Consider the following 21,349-nt stretch of genomic DNA (forward strand, 5'->3'; position numbering starts at 1 on the left):
TTCTTTTCCTTCTTGGGTGTTTGTGTGTTTTTTTTTTCTTTTTTTTCTGTGTCCCACATCTGTTTGGATGTTGTAGAACCCTGCAATTTTGTCCTTCCTTTGTTATGGAAAATAAGGTAGCTCCAGCGTCTTAATGGCTCGTTGGCAAAGGTGGGGGCTGAAACTCTGCCTGAGTTTCTGCTTATTTTCTTATTTCCCTGTTCTTTTAATATTAAGTTTCTCATATCTTCCAACAATTCTACCTACTATCATTATAGATGCACATCAAATATATATATATATACATACATACATACATACATACATATATATATATATATATATATATATATATATATATAACAGAAATCACATCAAGTTATTCAATTCAAATTATCTGCGTCTTCCCGTTTAGACAGGCTTTATGTTTTTATTACCTGCTGAACCCTAGGTGGGAAGAACAATAAACCACTTCTTCTTTATTCTTTAGTTCTTTCAGAGTTCTCTGGTATTTTATTAGCTCCTTCTAGTTTCTGCAATTTTCTCCTGTTATCCATGGCACTTTGAGTGATAAACCGTTCATTTAACAGGGATCTATTTGCTGGATCTTCAATGTTTATCTCAGTATGAACTTTGTAGGATTCTTATAGTGGCGGTTTTGGCATAATTAACAGGACCTTTTGCTGCCTCTCGTAAAATGTTTATGCATAAGAGGCGGTAGGCATCAACTTCTGCAGCTGTGTCTGCTTTTTGCACTGCATTTCCATTTACTGAATAGATCCACTATTTCATTGGACTTCTTGCTAAATGGGCCATATTGTAGTTCCCAATTCAGTAGATCTGTAGTTGTGAAATGCTGATTATGGAACAAGGGACGAATGCTGGGCTGTCCCTGTTTAGATTCTTCTTTTGTTTCTTCTCCCCCTCACTCTTAACTTTCCGTTTGACTTGCAGTTGGCGTCTTCGATGTAGAATGGTTCTCGGCACCACACCCACTGGCAAGGGTGGATAGGGGTTTTGTTTTGGGGGCACGGGATGTGGTGCATATGGGGGAGGGCGACTAACTTCTTCCTCATCCTCCTGACTGAAAGCTTTGTTTCTAACTGTCTTTCTGTTGGTTTTATTTTTTCTCTTTCATCAAACACAGTCTCACACATTCCATCTGACATTTCTTAAGCCAAAGGGAAACTGCCTTCTGATTGATCTGTCACTGATCTCACTAAAGGCACTCTTTTAACCTGAATTGTAACGGTGTCCTTGGGACACTGTTACTTCCACCCATTCTAACAACACTACCCCTGGCCCACGACGCTGGACTTTCCGACAGTCGTCTATGGGAACTGCAGAGGTTTAACCACCCACGCCAAAAGAAATTCCTTACTGGAAGCTTTAGGACGACACCTTGCTTCCTAGGGGGATGATCAGCCCCCCTCTTTCACCGTAAAGTCAGTGAGCTACCCCTTTTACTTATTACTCACCTGCAGGCTTTCTTCCTTAATTCGTGGCCACCTGTTGAAATCTCTGTGTCTGTTTGACCTTATGGATCCTTGACTGACCTGCTTCTCCAGCGGTTTTACGGCACCTCCTCACTGAAAGATTCTGTGGACTTCAATGGAGTCCTAATTGCCGGGCGGTGAACTTTCCTCGGAAAGGCGTCGATCCCCGCTGGGGCAGGCCGTCAGGCAGAACAATGGTCTCTGTTCTTTAGTCCCATCTGCCAGGGTGCCATAAATGTTATGGAATGAAGGGACGAAACAACATTCCTGGTCAGAGACAGAATTTATTTGCAAAGGTTCAGTGCATTTTTGATTCTCGCAAAACTGAACAAAGGATGTTCTGATTCCATGGTTTTTATACATTTCTAAGACAAAGGATTCAATGATCTCATATCCTCTCCATATATGGTCACATAAATTTGTTAATTACATTATACTTTACCATCCGTTTTCCCATATATGGTTAATCATTGCTTTCTAGTTTACAACTTTTCCTTAAGTGCTCTCAGTTGCTAATGGGAGATTTACTACTGTCCTTGGGTAAATTTATTGGATTAAGTAACTCTTTGTAACATATAGGTCTTTGTGTCAGTCACAGTGAGGTCACTCAGATGTTTTCCATATAGCAGTCCTTTCCTTGACATCTAGGTCTCAGAAGATATATTACCACTTAATGGGGTTTAACTGTTTGTTAATGTAATTTCCAACAAGCACTTTCCTCTCTTATAATAATGTGAATAGAGAGGTTCTCTCAGAGTTCATGTATCCAAGCACGTCTTCCCCTTATAATAATGTGAATAGAGAGGGTCCCCCAGAGCCCATATATCTGACTCTGTATGATTCCTATTTTATTCACATTATTTCTTTTATCTACATTATTCTTTATTTGCTATATTTACCTCAAAGTAGTAGCTTTCTTGAGCAAGGTCACCTGAGCTTCTGCTTAATACAGCAAGGAAATAACAAACTAAGAGTAAATAATGCCAACAAAAGGTCTACCCCAATCAGTTTCCTTTAGATAAAGAACTTTATAACCTGAAATGACTGAGTTTTATTTGACTGATTCTTCCGTCCAACTTGATACCGCTCTTCCCCACCCCCACGTGAAAGATTCGACTGACATCAATGAACCGTGAAGACTCGCGAGATTACCATTTAGGACTGTTATTCTCTCCTATTGATACTGTTGTATCTTTACAGAAGCAAGGATACGCTCTCAAAGTTGCCTGTCGAATGTTCCGTTACAGAGGGGCGGGAGAGACAAAGTCTCGCGAGCTCTTGTTGACTGCATTGAAAAAGGAACAAAACGAACTCTCCAGTTTGAGATAGGCTCATTGCTTGTTACGTCAATGCGGTGGCGTACGCTGGCTGTGCCGGCCATCTCACTTCTATCTGCGCGCGACTGGGAGAGACTATTTGGCAATTGCTCCTTTCCCTCCCATCCCACGTCCTCCCGGATACGGAGCGAGTCGCCGAGCCGTGGGAAGCACAAGGAGAGGTGGGAGACGAAGCGTTCAGGGACAGACTTGAGCCGTTTGCTGCTTGAGCACCGAGAGAAGGGACGCGCAGGCCTCGCTCGGGGCCCAGCCGTAAAATGGGGCCGGGTTATGTCAGGCGAAGAGAAAGCCGCCAGAGCTGGTTTTAGGAGCCCGTGGAAGCAATGGCCCCAGCGAGCTTCTCGTAAGGAATTGGCCTTCCACGTGAAGCAGAGGCCGAGTGGAGGAACTCGTCCTACGGACCTGAACCTGGCAAGCGGGCCCAATGGCGGCTGCTTCTTTCGCCTTTTCGTGGGCGCCTTGACAGATTCTTGTTTGTCGGAGTGATCCCGATGCCGAGTACCTCGGAATCGGCGACGTCCGGAGGAGGGAACGGTGTCCGGACCGGCGGCGGCTCCGTATCGTCGGTGGCAGAAAAAAAGCGTTTGCATCACCGGCGGCGGAAACTCTACGCTTCAGCGCAGCGGCCGCCCCCGTTGTCTCCGTCACCTGTAGCGGGCCCGCCGGCCACTTCGCTGCTGTTCCCGCTGCTGCAGCCCTCGCTCCTACAGCCGCCGCTGCCGCCGCAGTCTCTACTATTCCTGGCGGCCACTGGCGGCGGTGCCGCCTCCTCCTGCTGTGGGGAAAGGGGGGAGCGGAAGCGGCCGCGAGGTAAGCGGTGCTCATGGTCTCGGAACAAACGGCGTCGCGGCAGGTTAGCGGGTGCTGGTGGAGGTGGTACAGGGGCGGGCCTCGCGGCTTCGCAGGAACGCGGGAGTGGGGTAGGTTTGGGGCCGTTGGTGGAGGCGGTGGCCGAAGAATATGACGACGTAAGCTCCCAGTCGGAGGGGCCGATAGGAGGCGGGACGGCCGGGGCAATTAGTGGTGAGGAGAGTCCGGCGTCTTATGGTTGCGGCGGGGGCAGCAAGCAACGCCTAAGCCAGGCTGAGGCAGATCGGAGAAGCCGGTGCCCACGCAGGGAGCACCACAACAGCAGCGGGAGTCGCTCTCGGGAGCGGCACCGGGAGCACCGCAGGCGGAGGGAGGATAAGGCGCCGGTGCAGCAGAAGGAGGCGGTCGCGGCTGTCAGGGAGGGACCAGAGGCTTCCTCTTCCAAATCCCGCAGCCGCCACAACCACAGCGGTGGCCAGGACCGAGAGGGCTCTCGGAGCGGCGGCGGCAGCAGCGACGGTCGCAGGAAGGGGTCAACTACGTCGCCTAGCAGCAGTCGGAAAGACCGGGGAGGTAAAGGCCACCGGAGTCGGACGAAAGCAGGCAAAGAGCCTCCCTCGGCTTACAAGGAACCGCCTAAAGCCTACCGGGATAAGACAGATCCCAAGGCCTACAAGCGGCAGCAATCGTCTCCCAGTCCTTACCGAGATGACAGCCCAACTAGCCACAGAACCTCACAAAGCCAACGGACTCGCAAGTCCCCTAGTTTCTGTTCTTCCCTTAGCCCTTACTGGCGGCGGTCACCCAGCTACAGCCGGCACAGTATTTTCGACTGTGGTGGGGGTCTATCACCGAGTCCTTACAGACGCCGCTCACGCAGCCCTTACAGTCCCGGCGTCAGGTAATAATGGGGTTGAAGAGCCTTGAAAAAACGCAGTATTCTCTTAAAATATTCGGATAATACAGTAACAATGGATCCGTGTCATCCAGCTGGTTAATCAACGATGCTTTGGGTTGAAATAGGGTGAGATGGACTGAAGATAAAATGTACTTAGAGAGTTGGGCAACTTTTAAAACTTGGGGGGGGGGGGGGAAGCCTGATTTGTTTAGCATAGACAAGTACAACTTTCAAATTATTTTAAACATATAAAGCATCAACTACAATGGTATTAAAAATGGGCATTGTTTTACTCGCATTAGCTACTGCAGCTAGAATTGGAAAATCTACTTTGACATTAAACAGTATTTTTTTTTTTTAATTTGATTTATATGCTGCCCTTCTCCGAAGACTCAGGGCGGCTTACAATGTGCTCAGCAATAGCCTTCATCCTTTTGTATATTTATACAAAGTCAGCTTATTGCCCCCACAAACTGGGTCCTCATTTCACCTACCTTAGAAAGGATGGAAGGCTGAGTCAACCTTGAGCCTTGGCGAGATTCGAACCCTGCAGTAATTGCAGGCAGCTGGTCTTAATAAGCTTAATAACAGGGTGCCTTAAACTCCTGTACTACCAAGGCTCTTTTATTTGAGGAAATGCTGCTGTTATAGCAATGTGCTGGTGTAACAGGATCTTCCCAGGTATTGATGTTAGGCTAATTGGTCTGTGGTTTCCTGGCTGTTTTTTTTTTTTTCTCCTTTCTTGAAGATGGGAACCACATCAGCTCTTTTCCAATCCTCAGGTAATTCCCCGGTGTTCCAGGATTTTTGAAAGATATGGTACACTGGTTCTGAGATAACATCTGCCAGAACTTTGGGATGTAATCCATCAGGTTCTGGTGATTTATATTTGTCAACATCAGGTGTTCTTTTACCATTTTCTTGCTTATTTTAAATTTTTATTTCTAGTCTATCTTTTACAGTTAATGTATTTGGTAGCTTGGGATATAGTTTCTTTTTGTGTGAAGACTGATGCAAAGAATGAGTTAAGCAACCTGCTTTCTCTCTACTGCCTGTTACTTCTTTGCCATCTTCTCTTTGGTGGACTGTTTCCTTGACTTTTTTCTTGTAAGAGCTTTGATGGTGCAGTGGTTAGAATGCAGTATTACAGGCTAACTCACTGCTCACTCCAGGAGTTCCATTCTGAGTGGCTCAAGTTTGACTTGGCCTTCCATCCTTCCGAGATTGGTAAAATGAGGTCCTAGATTGTTGGGGGCAATATGCTGACTCTGTAAACCACTTAGAGAGGGCTGTAAAGCACTATGACGCAGTACAGGTAATCCCCGGGTTACGAGCATTCCCTTAGCAAACGTTCGAAGTTATGCGATAAGTGCCCCCTAGCGTTTGCGAACAAGTCCTGAAATGTTGCAGCACCACGGCAGTTGTTCACCCTTACGAACAACCGCAGAGGCTCTGCAACATTTGTCCTGCACATTGCCGGCTGAAATGGAGCTTCTGAGGGGCGGATCTGCCCCTCAGAAGCTCCGTTTGGGCATCCAGAGGCCTGTTGCAGGCCAAGATGGGTGCCGGATCCGGAGACTCATGGAGACTATGAATTCTAGTCCTGCCTTAGGCACAAAAGCTGGCTAAATCAAAGTTTCATTTTTTTTCCATTGCAAGCACAAAATTCGGAAGCAATTTCAGAAGTTATACTCTTCTTTGGATAAAAGAATCAATTTGACCATCTCTGCTTGTCTTTGCTGTGAGGAGTAATATATGCTTCTGTTAACTCATTAATCTTTATCATAATTTATATTAAGAAAATCCTCTATATTATTTAATTTTTTTAAACCCTAAAGGGAGAAAACACTTTTTTTAGTTTTGATATTTTACTAACTTTAAAAAATACTCAAGTATTATATATAAAAGAGAAAAAAGAAGACCCTTCATTTTAAACCCAGAACCCACAACACAATACTACATTAGGGCTTCCATTCATATATCACACCAATATAACTCCAATTAACTCCAATTAGTTCATTGAATTTGAATCTTTCCCTTGAGTTTATCCTCATGGAATGAATCTTTTTTTCCTCTTATTTTCAAATTTAGTCAATAGTTGTTCTGTCCTCACTACACTTTAGTCTGTGTGCAGCTCGACATGCAGCTAAACTCACCTATCCTCCAATAAAACAGAACGTGTGTGTAGATCTGGATGCTTTATTGAAAGAACGGGATATGGTGAAACGGGGGAAAATAGGAATACATATAATGAGAACCAAATACAAGATAGGCAGTATTGAGTTACTGCTGAACATAACAATTAATAAATACAAGCAATTTAAATCTCACCAGTGATGCTCTGTGTGTGGGTTTGTCCTTGGATGACCATGTGCCACAGATTAAGATGGATTGTTCTTTGTGCTTCTGCCTTCTCCAAATGCTAAAGGAAATGGAGTCTGGCTTCCCAGCGTGCACTTGGTTTGAGAGTGCAGGCTGATGGGTAAATGGGTTGGGTCAGCTTCAAACAATGTACTTGCGAAAACCACTCACGCCGTTATCACGAAATCTCCAGAACCGTAAAGCCTACAAACTTGAAATTTGCCATGTATGTTCCTCTTGGCTTCTAGGTGCTCACTAAGGAAGGATTTTTCCAAATGACCATCAGAGCATTAGTATTTCCTATATTATGATTAACACGCCCTGATGCTAAGGAGTTCTCCCCCTCCCCACCTGAAAAGAAATCTGTTCCAAATGCAAAACAAGCAGAGAGGAGTTCACTTTCAGTTTTACTTTCACAGCAGCAACCAGGGGATAGGATAGGGGAGGCTTCTATGTGGCAAGCCTGAGGGAGAGAAGGGGATAGGATAGGAGAGGCTTCTGTGGGGCAAGGCTGTGGGAGAGAAGGGGATAGGATAGGGGAGGCTTCTGTGGGGCAAGGCTGAGGGAGAGAAGGGGATAGGATAGGATAGGGGAGGCTTCTGTGGGGCAAGCCTGAGGGAGAGAAGGGGATAGGATAGGGGAGGCTTCTATGGGGCAAGCCTGAGGGAGAGAAGGAGAGGCCGATGGTAACTACTCATTAATTTTCAAGCTTTAAGTGTCAATTTATCAAGCCCCATCACATAATTTCGTAGCGAAGCACGGGTATCCAGCTAGTAAAAGTTATTTATTATTTATTTATTATTTATTAGTTTGATTTATATGCCGCCCTTCTCCGGAGACTCAGGGTGGCTTACAATGCTTTTAAGCAATAGCCTTCATACTTTTGTATATACCTGCTTAGTAGGGCTTTTTTTGCCCCCCCGCAAAGCGGCGGTCTTTTTTTTTTTTCTTACACTTTATTGATTTTTTTTGCATACATAAAATATAATAACAATTCTGTTTGACATCGGTTTCGCAGTGTTTGTACATAAATATATGAAAAATATCTGGTGTCATTTATACCAGTGGTCCCCAACCTTTTTATCGCCGCGGACCAATCAGCCTTTGATAATTTTACCATGGCCCGCTGAGCGCGCGCAGGGGTGGGGGCTTTGGGCCACACGTGCGTACCTGCGCGGGGCTCTCTTCCCTGGAGCCTTTGCGCACGGCCCAGGAGCTTTTGCGCACGGCCCAGGAGCCTTTGCGCTGCAGCGTTCATGTCCCCCGGCCGCTGCGCGGCCCGGTGCCAGGTACTCCACGGCCCGGCACCGGTCCGCGGACCGGGGGTTGGGGACCACTGATTTATACTATACATTTCTATTTAATTTCTACACCTTTTACTCCTTCCTTGATTCTATCATTTATCCATTCGTACCATCTTCCCCACACAGTATCATAATCTGAATTTTCATCATTATTTATCTCATGCGTTAATTTACTTATCTCTGCACACTCTAATATTTTGCTAATTATAAGGTCGTCTGGTGGTAGGTCTTTCTTTTTCCAGTATTGAGCGTACGCCAGTCTGGCAGCTGTAGTTATGTGTATTAGGAGGTGGACCTTTTCCTTTCCATACCCTTTCTTTACCATTCCCAGGAGAAATATTTCTGGATTCAAATCGATTTCTTCTTTAATTATGTCTTTCAACCATCTCCGAATTTTGCTCCAGTATCTTTTTGCTTCGGGGCATGTCCACCACATATGAAAGAAGGTGCCCTGACCATGGCCACATTTCCAACAATTTGGGTGCACATTGGGGAACATCTTTGCTAATCTCGCAGGTGCTAAATGCCACCTATGGAGCATTTTGTAGTGGTTTTCCTTGTACGTGGCTGCTCTAGTTAGTTTATAGTTTTTATTCCACGCCTCTTCCCATTCGTTAAAGTTTAAGCTGTGCCCAATATTTCTCTCCCATACTCTCAATTGGTTTCTGATTGTGTCCTCATCCCTGTCTTCATCTAATAAGTAATTATATAGCTTAGCCAAAGCTTTTTTCCCTGGTCCCATCAAAATTTTGTCTAATCCGTTATATTCTAATTCTAAGCCATATTCATCCTTATCTTTCTGGTATCTTGATTTTATTTGCACATAGGTCCACCAATCTAGGGTTATACCTTGGTCTCTCAGGGCATCATTTGATTTAAGGTTTCCCCCTCCGTCGACGATGTCTTTGTATCTGCACAGTTTCTCCATTCCCCACCTATTGGGGTAAATCAATGCCTCTACCATGGAGAGCCATTTTGGGACTTTTGTATAGTATCTCTGCCTAATCCCCGCCCAGGTTTGTATTAGGGAGTCCCTAATTTTATGTCTGTGGAAGTAGGTTTTCTTTTTCTTATCTTTGTCCCATAGATACGCATGCCACCCTCTGTAAGTCATGGCCTTCTAACATTAGAATTCTCTTGTTCTCCAAAGTGATCCATTCCCTTATCCATATTAACTTGGCTGCTCTGTAATACGTTTCTCAATCCGGGAGTCCGAATCCTCTCATATTCCTTTTTTCCTGTAAGATTTTAAGTGAGATCCTCGGTTTTTTCCCCTCCCATACAAATTCCCTAATGTTCTTATTTAATTCTAAAAAAAAATTTTTCTCTAAATTCACTGGTAAATTTTGATATAGAAATAGGATCCTGGGGAGGATGTTCATCTTAATTGCCGCAATTTTGCCTATAAGTGACAATTTAATCTTTTTCCATCTATCCAAATCTTGTTTTAATTTATTAATTAATGGAATATAATTATCTTCTTTTAGAGATGAACACCTTTTGGTTAACCAAATTCCTAAGTATTTTATTTTTGGAACAACCTGTAGACCCAAAGTTCCTTCTATCTCTTTCTTCTGCGTCTCAGTTGCATTCTTAGTTAATATTTTAGTTTTAGATTTATTCAATTTAAAGCCAGCCACCTCTCCATATTTACCCAATTCCTCTAATACTTTTTGTCCAGATATTAATGGGTCTTCGAGTATTAGCGCCACGTCATCCGCAAAAGCTTGCGTTTTATAGATCTCTTTTCTGATTTTTAGGCCTTTGATTTCCTCGTTGTTTCTAATCTTTCGTAGCAAAACTTCTAAAGCCAGAATGAATAATAGCGGTGACGGGGCAGCCCTGTGTTCTATTTTATACAAAGCTTATTGCCCCCACAAACCGGGTCCTCATTTTACCTACCTCGGAAGGATGGAAGGCTGAGTCAACCTTGAGCCTGGTGAGAATTGAACTCGCAGTAATTGCAGGCAGCTGGCAGCTAAATACTACTTTAACAGTAGTTTAGTCCACTGCGCCACCAGGCTCTATTTGATCTTCTATTTTCATATTTTTGTTAACATCTTTGTCTTCTGATTATTAATCTTAAAACATGGTAACATGCCAAAGTCCTTTAATTTTCCCATTGTTTCTACTCCCTCTATTGGATCTTCTGAAAGTAACACCAAATCATCTGCAAATGCCCCTAACTTATAAGTTTCTTTTTTAATTTTAACTCTAATATTTCTCTCATCCTGAACTAAAATGATCAAAAGTGGAGACGCTGGACATCTTTGACTTGTCCCTTTTTGAATCTCACAAGGTTTTGCTAGTTCTCCATTAACAATTATTTGTGCTTTCTGAGAAATATATAAATCAACCTTACCCATGTAATAAAATGTCTCCAAGGTTCTTATGTTCTAGAACTCTAAACAAAAAAATCCAGTTCAAATTGTCAAAGGTGTTTTCTGTATCTAAGAATATCAATGCAGCTTGTTTTTCATTATGTTGCTCCAATTATTCCAAAATATCCAAAGCATTTCCAATATTATCTCATAGCTGTGTTTTAGGTAAAAACCCATGTTGATTTTCATGAATAAAGTCCTGTAACCTTTTCGCCAAAATTGTGGTAAACAGTTTGTAGTCATTATTCAATAAAGATATTGGTCCATAGTTTCTTGTTAAATAAAATATTGTCCCTCTCTAGGTATTAAAGCTGTATTAGTTTCTTTAGAGCTATTGAGAATCCATTACGTAGAATACTATTCATTTTTTTGCAAAGGTTGCAAAAGCTCATCCTCAAAACAAGAGTAAGAGCCTAGCAACCCATCTGGACCAAATGCCTTTCCTATTTCTGTCTTTTTGATAGTTTCACACTGTTCCCTTATTGTTTACAGGTCCATTCAAAATTTGTCTCATTCTCTGTAATCTTTGGTAAATTCTGCTTATGCATATATTACCAATAGAAGAGAATATTTGTAGCTCAGGGTTGAAATGGGGGGTCCTTGGAACTTGGTGGTTTTCTTGCAGACCTTTCATTACCAAACTAGGTAACATCATCAGTGCTAGAAGGGAGTGAGGTTTGCTCTTGGTTTTATATACTAGTAACTTGCCCTGTCAATATTGGTGGGAGTGTTCTTGGTGGTTCCTTGATTAGGCTGTTGTATACTGTTAGCTTGTTTGTCTGCCTGCCTTGGTAGTTCCTTGATTCGGGCATTTACTTCTTGATTATTGATCTAATATTAAACTTGGTGTTAATCTCTGCTCATATGGGTGTTGCTGGTGAGGTGGTGTTCTGGTCTTTCTGTTTTCTTTTGGGCTTTCTGATAGTCTCCTTTGCATAGTCTATAGATGATGTTAATGTCTGTGTGGCTATTGATGGCTGATTTGTCAGAGTGCCAGGCTTCTAGAAATCCTCTGGAGTTTTGGGACTTGGCTTGATCTAGCATGCTCACAGTTTCCCAGTTGAAACTATGGTTGAGTTGGTCCACGTGTTGTGAAATTAAGGAGTTCTCATCATGTCTTCTGACGAGTAGTTGGTGTTCATGGATATGCTCTGCTAGTCTTCTGTCTGTTTGTCCTACATACCGGTAGTGGCTGTTACACTCCTTATGCTGTATGTTGTAGATGACTTCTTTTTTTTCTTCTGGGGCTGTTGGATCTTTTGGTTTACTTAAGATGTTTTGGAGGGCTTTAGTTGGGTTGTGTGCTATGGTGAAGCCATGTGTTATAATAGTCTGTTGGTAGTTTCTGAGATGTTTTTGATGTATGGCAGTATTATCCTTTTTCACAGCTTGTGTTGGTTGAGCTATGGTAGGTTGAGTTGTGTGGGTATTGATTTTGTTGCTGCAGTGTGTTTATGCTCATCCAAATATTGTTCTTATACAGCTTCCCTTGTGGGAGGTAGTGGAACACTTGCATGGTGTGGGTAATTTTTCAATAAACCTGTGTTTCTAATTTGCCAACACTGCCTCTGCTGATGAGGATATCTAGGAAGCAGAGGGTGTTGTTTTCTTCTTCCCTTATGAATTTTATTCCTTTGAAGATGTTGATAGTTTCATGTATCTTCTCTAGTTGTTCCTTTTTTATTATGACAAAGGTGTCATCTATGTACCCAATCCATACTTTGGGTTGTATGTGTGGGGGTGCTATAAATTTCAGGGGGTTGCACTATGGCTTCAGCTATGAGTCCTGAAAGCGATGATCTCATGGGTCATATGCATACAGTGCATATAGAAAGTTTACACATCTCTATTAAAATGTCAGGTTTTTGAGATGTTAAAAAATCAGAACAAGATAAATCACTTCAGAATTCTTTCCACCTTTAATATAACATACAAGCTGTACAATTCAATCGAAAAACAAACTGAAATTGTTTAATGGGGGAAAATAAAAAACTAGAATAAGGTGACTGCATAAGTGTTCATACCCTCTTATAAGTAGGGATGTGGCTGTGTTCAGAATTAACCAATCACATTCAAACTGATGTTAAATAGTAGTACACACCTGCCATCAATTAAAGTGACTGATCAAGCCCATATAAAGTCCAGGTGTTATAGTAGGATTTTTCTGCCATTTACTCAGTTGCCTTTTACAGCAAAAGCCACAGTCTGCAAAGAGCTTATAAATCATCAAAGGGATCTATCTGATTGTTGGAAGGTATCAGTCAGGAGAAGGGTACAAACAAATTCCCAAAGGATTGAATATACCATGGAACACAGTGAAGACAGTCATCAACGTGTGGAGAAAATATGGCACAACACTTGACATTACCAAGAAGTGGATGTCCCTCCAAAATTGATGAAAAAACAAGAAGAATACTGGTCCCAGAGGCTGCCAAGAGACCTACAGCAACATTAAAGGAGCTGCAGGATTTTCTGGCAAGTATTGGTTGTGACGACAATCTCCAGTACTCTTCGTATGTCTGTGCTGTGGGGTAGGGTGGCAAGATCAAAGCCTTTTCTTACAAAGTAAAACATCCAAGCTTGGCTACATTGTGCAAAACCTACATCATGTCTGACAAAAGTATGTGGGCAAATGTGTTATTTCCCCTGGCAAGAAGCAGAATAATATGACTCAGCTGTGCTTTCTGTCCATGCAGGGGACTGGGATGGCAAAGCTGCTTTCTTCCAGATGTTCCTGCTGTTGCAGGGAGCCCCTTAGCTGAATGCTGCAGATTCATGGCAGTGTGCGGGCAGGCAGACATTTGTGGTGCTTCTGAAAGGGAGAAATTTCCAATTTAGATTATCGAATGCTTTTTGGGCATCAAGGAAAACCAGTGAAGCTTGTTTTTCCGGGTGTGATTCGTAATACTCTAATGTGTTTATTATTATTCTCATGTTATTCTTGATTTGTCGGCCTGGCAGAAATCCATTTTGGTCCAAGTGTATATGGTTATTTAATACTTTTTTAATTCTTTCAGCTATATTTACTGCAAATATCTTGTAATCTGTATTTAGCAAGGAGATTGGTCTGTAATTTTGTATTAACTGGTGGTCCATATCTTCTTTGGGTATAATAGTAATTATTACCCCTTTTCAGGTTGTCGGAATTTTTGCCTTTTCCAAAGCCTCATTATATAGTTCTAACATGGTTTCTCCCAATACTTCCTGTACGTTTTTGTATAGTTCCACCGGTAGCCCATCTGGCCCCGGTGTTTTATTGTTTTTTTGTTTTTTCAGTGCCAATTCAAATTCAAGTTTAGTTATCGGTCCGTTTAATATTTTTCTTTGTTCTTCTGTGATTGTTGCCATTTCTGATCTTTCTATATACTGTTTTACTTTTTCCTCCTCTACTACTTCTTGTTTGTATAAATTTGAAAAGAATGTCTGAATAATTTCCTTTTTAGCTTCTCTTCTATATTGAATTTCCCCTTTTTCGTCTCTGAGTTGGTATATCATTCTTTTATCTTTTTCTTTTCTCAATTTATATGCCAACCATCTGCCTGTTTTGTTTGCAAACACAAAATATTTTTTTTTTTTTTTTTTTTTTTTAATTTGATTTATATGCCGCCCTTCTCCGGAGACTCAGGGCGGCTTACAATGCTTTAAGCAATAGCCTTCATTCTTTTGTATATTTTATACAAAGTCAGCTTATTGCCCCCACAAACTGGGTCCTCATTTCACCTACCTTAGAAAGGATGGAAGGCTGAGTCAACCTTGAGCCTTGGAGAGATTCGAACCAGCAGAAATTGCAGGCAGCTGTGTTAATAACAGGGTGCACTAAACCCTTGTACTATCAAGGCTCTTGATAGATTTTTGTTTTGCCATCTTTATTTTCTGGGCTATTTCTTTTTGATTTATCAAATTTATTTTGTGTTTGATTATATTCCATTCCTCTTTTATTTTTTTAATTTGGGGATCTTTTTGTAGTTTATATTTTGTGTTTTTTAATTCTTCATATAGTTTGTCTATCTGTTATCGCCTCTCTTTATTTTTCTTCCCTATATATGCAATCATCAGTCCTCTTAGGTATGCTTTTGTTGTATCCCAAGTGTTCTGTAAGGAAGTATCCTCTCTTTTGTTTATCTTAAAAAATGATTCTAATTCCTTTTCCAGCATTTGTTTAAAACCTTTTTCTTTACATATTTTTTGATTCATTGTCCATCTCCTGAATCTTTTTTCCCCTTCCAGTTTATGAGTATTGGGTTGTGATCTGCCCATTCATTTACTCCCATCTCTATTGTTTCTACACCTGTCCTAATATCCGCAGTCATCCAAGCCATATCGATTCTAGACCAGGATTGGTGTGGATGAGAGTAAAATGTATATTGATTCTCATCTTCATGTGTTTCCCTCCAAACATCTCTCAGGTTTATTTCCGTGGCCATATTGAAAAATTCTTTTGGTATTGTTTGTTGCTTTTTTTATTTTTCTTATCACTTTTATAATCTTTTTTGGCATCTATTATAGCGTTATAATCTCCAATTAGGCAGATACTTTCATATTCTAATTCTAATATTTTTTTTGTGTATTCCTTTAAAAAATTCCTGTTGATTTTGGTTAGGGGCATATATTACTACTAATAGTGATTTTTTCCTTTCTACTTCTAACTCGACCATCACAGTTCTTCCTTCCTCGTCTGCATATATTAATTTCGATCTTATCCTTTCTTTTACATAAACTGCTACTCCTCTCTTTTTTTTTTGCATCAGAGATGTATATAGTTTTCCTAATTTTGGGTTTTCTAATAATTTTTGGTATCCTTTTTTGATACGTACCTCTTGGAGGCATATCACATCTTCTAATTTTTGTAGTTTTGTAAATGTTTGCGTTCTTTTCTTCGGTGCGTTTAATCCATTTATGTTTACCGAGAGAAGTTTAATTGCCTCTTCCATTGCCTAGTGTAACTGTTTTTTGGTGTATCTTGTCTCCATCTGCCTTTTTGCTTTCGCACCTTCTCTTTCCTCTCGTTCTTTTTCTTGACTCTTCCTTACTTCTCTCTCTTGCTCCACTTCTTCTATTTGCTCTTCCTCCTGGCTTCTACTTTCTGTTTCTTCTTTACTTTCCTGTTCCTCTTCCTGTGTAAAATGTAAGTTATAGAATTCTCTTGCTTTCTCTACTGTGTCTACTTTATACTTTTTGTCTTGCCATGTGATTAAAATCCCATCCGGTGTTAGCCATCTAAACATTATTTTATATCTGATCAATTGGGTTGTTAAGAACTGGTATTGTTGGCGTTGGTTTCTAATTCTTCAAGGTATTTGTTTTAAAATTATAATTTCTTTACCCTTATATGTCAAAGTTTCTTCTCTTGATTTTCTGTATACTTCATCTCTAATTGTTCGTTTTGAGAATCTAACATGCACTTCCCTCGCCAATCGATGTTTTCTTATGTAATTAGTATGTACCCGGTATATTTCGTCCAACTGTCCTTTTATTTCTGACTTGTCTTTCTGTATTATTTCTGACACTATCTCTGCCATTTTTTCTCCCAGATCTTCATCTTTTTCTTCTATTATATTTTGAAAGCACAAGAAGTATGAAGCTTTCTCCATCTCAAGGATCGCTATTGAGTCAGACAATTCCTTATTTAGTTGAAAAGCTTTTTGCTCCATTGCCTCCACTTTTGTCTCTACTTGGTCTATTTTTGTTTCTGCCTTTTTAATTCTTTGTTCATTTTCTGTTATTGTTTGTTGGATATCTCCAATTTTATTCATATTTTTAATGTCCTCTTTTACTTCTCCTATTTCGTTTTTGATTTCTGCATGAAACTGTTAGGGTGTGTGTAAAAAGTATTTGTTGCTTGTGCAACGAGCAGAGCAGAAACACACAGGGAAGGAGATAAACGTACAGCTCGTGTGAGAAAAATCCTTTATATACAAGATAAGAAGCAGTCTCGGTGTAGGTAAAACAGTCCAAGGTCATAAACAGTAATATCAGTCCAGTAAGTATCTTCCCTTACCAAAGCAAACAGACTTTAGTAACTCTCGGTATACAATACCATATAACAGTTCAGTCTAACATCAATCAGCAGAAAGACGCAGGAAACAACAGGAACAATCAGGAAGAAGGAACGCTTCTCTGTGCTGCTTATTTATGCACTGTAGCCTAATTGCAGGGTTCAGCAAACCCTGATTACGTGGCTCAGTTGTTTCTTAAAGAAACAGATATATTGCCTGACCAACAAGTTAGGAGTAAGCTACAAGCTGAACCTAACATTCTCCCCATTGGGCAGGATAATATACACAATCGATACAGAAACAAAAATACACATCCAAATCATACATTGTACAGTGGTATCAGTTACATTTCAGATTCTTAATCCAAATCTTTCACAACAATTGGTGTGTTTAATGGCTCCTTGTGCTTTGGTAAAAGTATCGGCAATATTGTCCTCTGATGCGCAATATTCCAATGTAATCATGTTATCCTTAACACATTGCCGAACATTCAGATAACGTATATCAGTGTATTTAGTCCTTGTCTTTACAGCAAGATTTGTTGCCATTTTAATGGCTGCCTGGTTATCTTCATAAACCGTAATAGGATAGTCCATTTTGAATCCAATATCTTCCATCAACTGTTTATAATAAATCAGTTCAGTACATGTAAGTGATAGACAAGAAAACTCTGCTTCCATGGTAGACAAACTGATGTGTTTCTGGCGAATTGATCTCCATCCAATCAGGCAGTTATCCAACATGATTGCTATTCCAGACGTAGATTTTCTGGCAAAACTGGCATCAGCATATGCCTTTAACACCATATTGGCATTTGGTTCTAAATACATAGCAAAATGTAACGTTCTTTTAAGATATCTAAGAATACGTTTTGCAGCTTGCCAATGCCTATCAGTAGGCTCTGAACTATATTGTGCTAGTTGATTAACACTAAAAGCTATATCAGGCCGTGTCCAGTTGCTCAAATACGACAAACTGCCTATTAATGATTGATACAGTTCTTTACTGAACTGTGGACTCTGCAAACTATCCTGCTGGAATTCTTGTGTTATAGGAGTCTTGGCAGGTTTACATAATTCCATCCCATATTTTTTCAACAATTTGCAGATTTTATTAGATTGTGAAATTTTAAATCCTCTAGATGTTTTCAGGATGTCCAGACCTAGATAATGCCGTATATGTCCTAGATTTCTAAGTTTAAATTTTGTTTGCAACTGACCGATAATCTCTCTGGCCTCAGTGTCAGTTCTGGTAATTATGGCAATGTCGTCTGTAAAGAGTAACAAGAATGAAACACATCCATCCTGTTCTTTTTTAAACAGACATTTATCTGCTACGCCCTCATAGAACCCAATGTTATGTAATTCCTGCACTATACATTGGTTCCACTCGTAACCTGATTGCCTTAAACCATATAGGCTTTTTTGTAGCCTCCAACACTTAGTGCTATCCTGTGTATCATAACCAGGAGGTTTCTTCATATATATTGTATGCCTCAACGGAGCGTTCAAGTAAGCTGTCTCGACATCTATATGAGTAATAGAGCATTTATTTCTAGCTGCCCAAACCAGCATCGTTCTCAAAGTGCTTGCTCGTAAACTTGGAGCAAAAACCTCATCATAGTCTCTGTCTGTGAGAACCCTTGTGCAACAAGCCGAGCTTTATGGGTTACTACCCCATCTACACTTTTCTTTACCTTGTAGACCCACCTACAGCCTATAAGTTTCTCATTTGGTGGTATTCTTACAACTTCATAGACACCAAGCCTCTTCAATGAATCAATTTCTCTATCCATTGCCTCTTGCCAGGCTTTTTGCTCCTTTTCTGGATATAATTTTATATCATGATAACTGGATGGTTCGATATCTACTTGGCAAACCACTGTGGCTTTATAGCGATCTGGTGGATGCCGGTCCCTGGAAGATCGTCTAGGCATAACAGGACTAACATCAGATATATTGGGTTCATCCTCCCCTAACCCTGATTCCTGTTCCTGTTCTTCAACCTTAATAGATGGTTTATCATCCATCTCAGATGAACTATCATCAGGAATATGGTCTACCTTAACATCTACATCTGTAAAACCATAGTCTGCTTTTTCTAACTTGTCCCAGCCTTCATGTTCTAGGAATTTAGCACTAGTGCTACACAAAACTTTTGTTGTTCCTTTTTCCCAGAACCTATAGGACCTATGGTTAGCCTCATAGCCAACAAAAATCATCTTCTTTGCTCTCTGTTGGTCCTTCCTTCTCTGACTAACCGGTATATGCACCCAGGCTGGTGCACCAAAAGTATGTATATAACTTAAATCAGGCTTCCTCCCGTGCCATAAAGTAAAAGGTATTTTTCCTGTAGAGGAGTGCACCACATTATTTAAAATATGATTGGCACATAGTATTGCTTCTCCCCACAATTTATCAGGTAAACAAGCATCAGCCAGCATAGTCCTAGTCATAGCTTGTAGGGTCTGGCCTCTTCGTTCTATATATGCGTTATGTTCCGGCCGAAAAGGGGCAGAACGTTTATGCTGTATCCCAGCTTCCTTCAAAAACTTAGCCAACTGATGGTTAGTAAACTCTGTTCCATTGTCAGTAACAATGCATTTCACCTTAAACCTCTGCTTCCTTTCTACAAAACGAAGCCAGTTTGTGATACATTGGAACGTATCACTTTTGGACTTCATAAGGTAGCAAAAACCATATCTGGTAAAGTGATCAACGATACTCAAAATATAGCATGCTCCCCCTAAACTGGGTTTCTTTGGCCCTATTAAGTCTAAAAAGACTACCTCCAAAGGTTTAGTTGTTTTAAACCCATTGCAGCGGTTTGCAGGTGTAACTTTACTTTTATGCTGGTTACAAGTATTACAGTTCAGGTATTTGCTGCAAGCCCTTAACTTAATGCCTTTAGACTGCTTAACAGTCGAATGCAACAACCTGAAATTCAGATGACCAAGCCTTCTATGTAGTAAATGTACGCATTCATCATGCGGCTTTACATTTCCAAATTTAGCTTTTGACTGAACTAACAGTAATGACTTATCCCTAATGACAAATAAGTCGTTTTCTAATTCTGCAGTAACTACAGTGCCTTCACATTCCAGCAAACATTTGTTGTTTTTAAAAGTTACTGTAAACCCAGAATGTAGTAATGACTTTACAGATAAAAGGTTATATTTCAAACTAGGGATATAAAGCATGGGTAAAGGGTGCTTACTAATAGAACATTGAACAAGTCCCTCCCCAGCTACAGTCACATTCCAGCCATTAGCTAATTTGACCTTTTTAGTACTTTTCTTCATGTTTAGAAACAGTTTTCTGTTTTTTGTTATGGATTGAGAGGCACCGCTATCAATCACCCACCAATCATCTTTTATATTATTAGATGAACTGGTTGCTAAATTACACCCTTTCCTGGGTTTAGCAGAGTTTCTAGCAGACACTTCCTTATTTTTACAATATTTTGCAATGTGCCCCTTAGCCCCACATGCATAACAGCGTTTAACAATATTGACATTCTCATATACAGCTTCCACTTTTGGTTGCTGTTGCATCCTTAACTGGTCTCATTCTTGCCTACGTTTGGCCTCATCCAGTAACCTACCAGTTATACTGGCCAATGTTAGTTCATCTCTAGACAATACTTCTAATGATGAAACAAAAGAGTCATAACTGTCATCCAACGATGAAAGAATAATATAAACTTGCTGCAGTTCAGTAAACACAAGGTCTTTCTCATGTAGCTCCTGGAAAAGCCCTGTCATGGAGTCCAGGTGAGCCATCATGTCTCCTCCTTTCTGAAGATGTAAGCGAAATAATTTCCGTGTCAGGTAGATATGGACACCCACAGAGTCACGAACGTAGAGCTTCTTTAGCTTTGTCCAACACCTCGCAGCAGACTCTTCGCCCCGGAAATGGACAAGTTGCTGGTCTCCCAGTGTCAGGCCAATGATGCATAAAGCACGCTCGTTGTCCCTGTGAAACTTTGCTATCTTTTTGGCATCTTCTTCGTCAGCAGCATTCAATGCAGTTATGTCCGGTGGATTATTAACCATGTCCCACAGTCCTTCTTTTCGCAAAAGTAGACAGCATTTTGTGGACCAGGTAACATAGTTTGTACCATCCAACCGGGTTATGGTAGAATAACTTGTACCTTGCTCAAAAGCCATCATCTTGACTACTACACCCACTGCCTGCACTTCTCACTTCCGCAAAAACAAATTAAAGAGCCCTGGAACGTTCTGGGCCCATAACCAATGTTAGGGTGTGTGTAAAAAAGTATTTGTTGCTTGTGCAACGAGCAGAGCAGAAACACACAGGGAAGGAGATAAACGTACAGCTCGTGTGAGAAAAATCCTCTATATACAAGATAAGCAGTCTCGGTGTAGGTAAAACAGTCCAAGGTCATAAACAGTAATATCAGTCCAGTAAGTATCTTCCCTTACCAAAGCAAACAGACTTTAGTAACTCTCGGTATACAATACCATATAACAGTTCAGTCTAACATCAATCAGCAGAAAGACGCAGGAAACAACAGGAACAATCAGGAAGAAGGAACGCTTCTCTGTGCTGCTTATTTATGCACTGTAGCCTAATTGCAGGGTTCAGCAAACCCTGATTACGTGGCTCAGTTGTTTCTTAAAGAAACAGATATATTGCCTGACCAACAAGTTAGGAGTAAGCTACAAGCTGAACCTAACAGAAACATTCTCATTTCTTCGTGATTATCCGCCATTTTTTCTTGTGTTTTTAATAGCTTTTCTTGAATCATTTGAAACATATTCTGCA

The 21,349-nt window shown here is 40.9% G+C and overlaps 1 protein-coding gene across 2 annotated transcripts in view; it reads left to right on the forward strand.

The window, feature by feature from the left end:
• Nucleotides 1-2,810: 2,810 nt before the first annotated feature.
• The window catches only part of CDK13 (cyclin dependent kinase 13), a 340,708-nt gene continuing 322,169 nt past the window's right edge, over nt 2,811-21,349 (forward strand). For both annotated transcript variants that reach the window (XM_070944377.1, XM_070944378.1), the window contains exon 1: nt 2,811-4,523. In XM_070944377.1, coding sequence (XP_070800478.1) covers nt 3,304-4,523 — 1,220 coding nt within the window. In that variant the 5' untranslated portion in view covers nt 2,811-3,303. The remainder of the gene's footprint in view (nt 4,524-21,349) is intronic.

The sequence above is a fragment of the Pituophis catenifer genome, unplaced genomic scaffold (assembly GCF_029215685.1).
Source record: "Pituophis catenifer annectens isolate HBS135680 unplaced genomic scaffold, rPitCat1.0.hap2 SCAF_5, whole genome shotgun sequence".
Lineage (NCBI taxonomy): Eukaryota > Metazoa > Chordata > Lepidosauria > Squamata > Colubridae > Pituophis > Pituophis catenifer.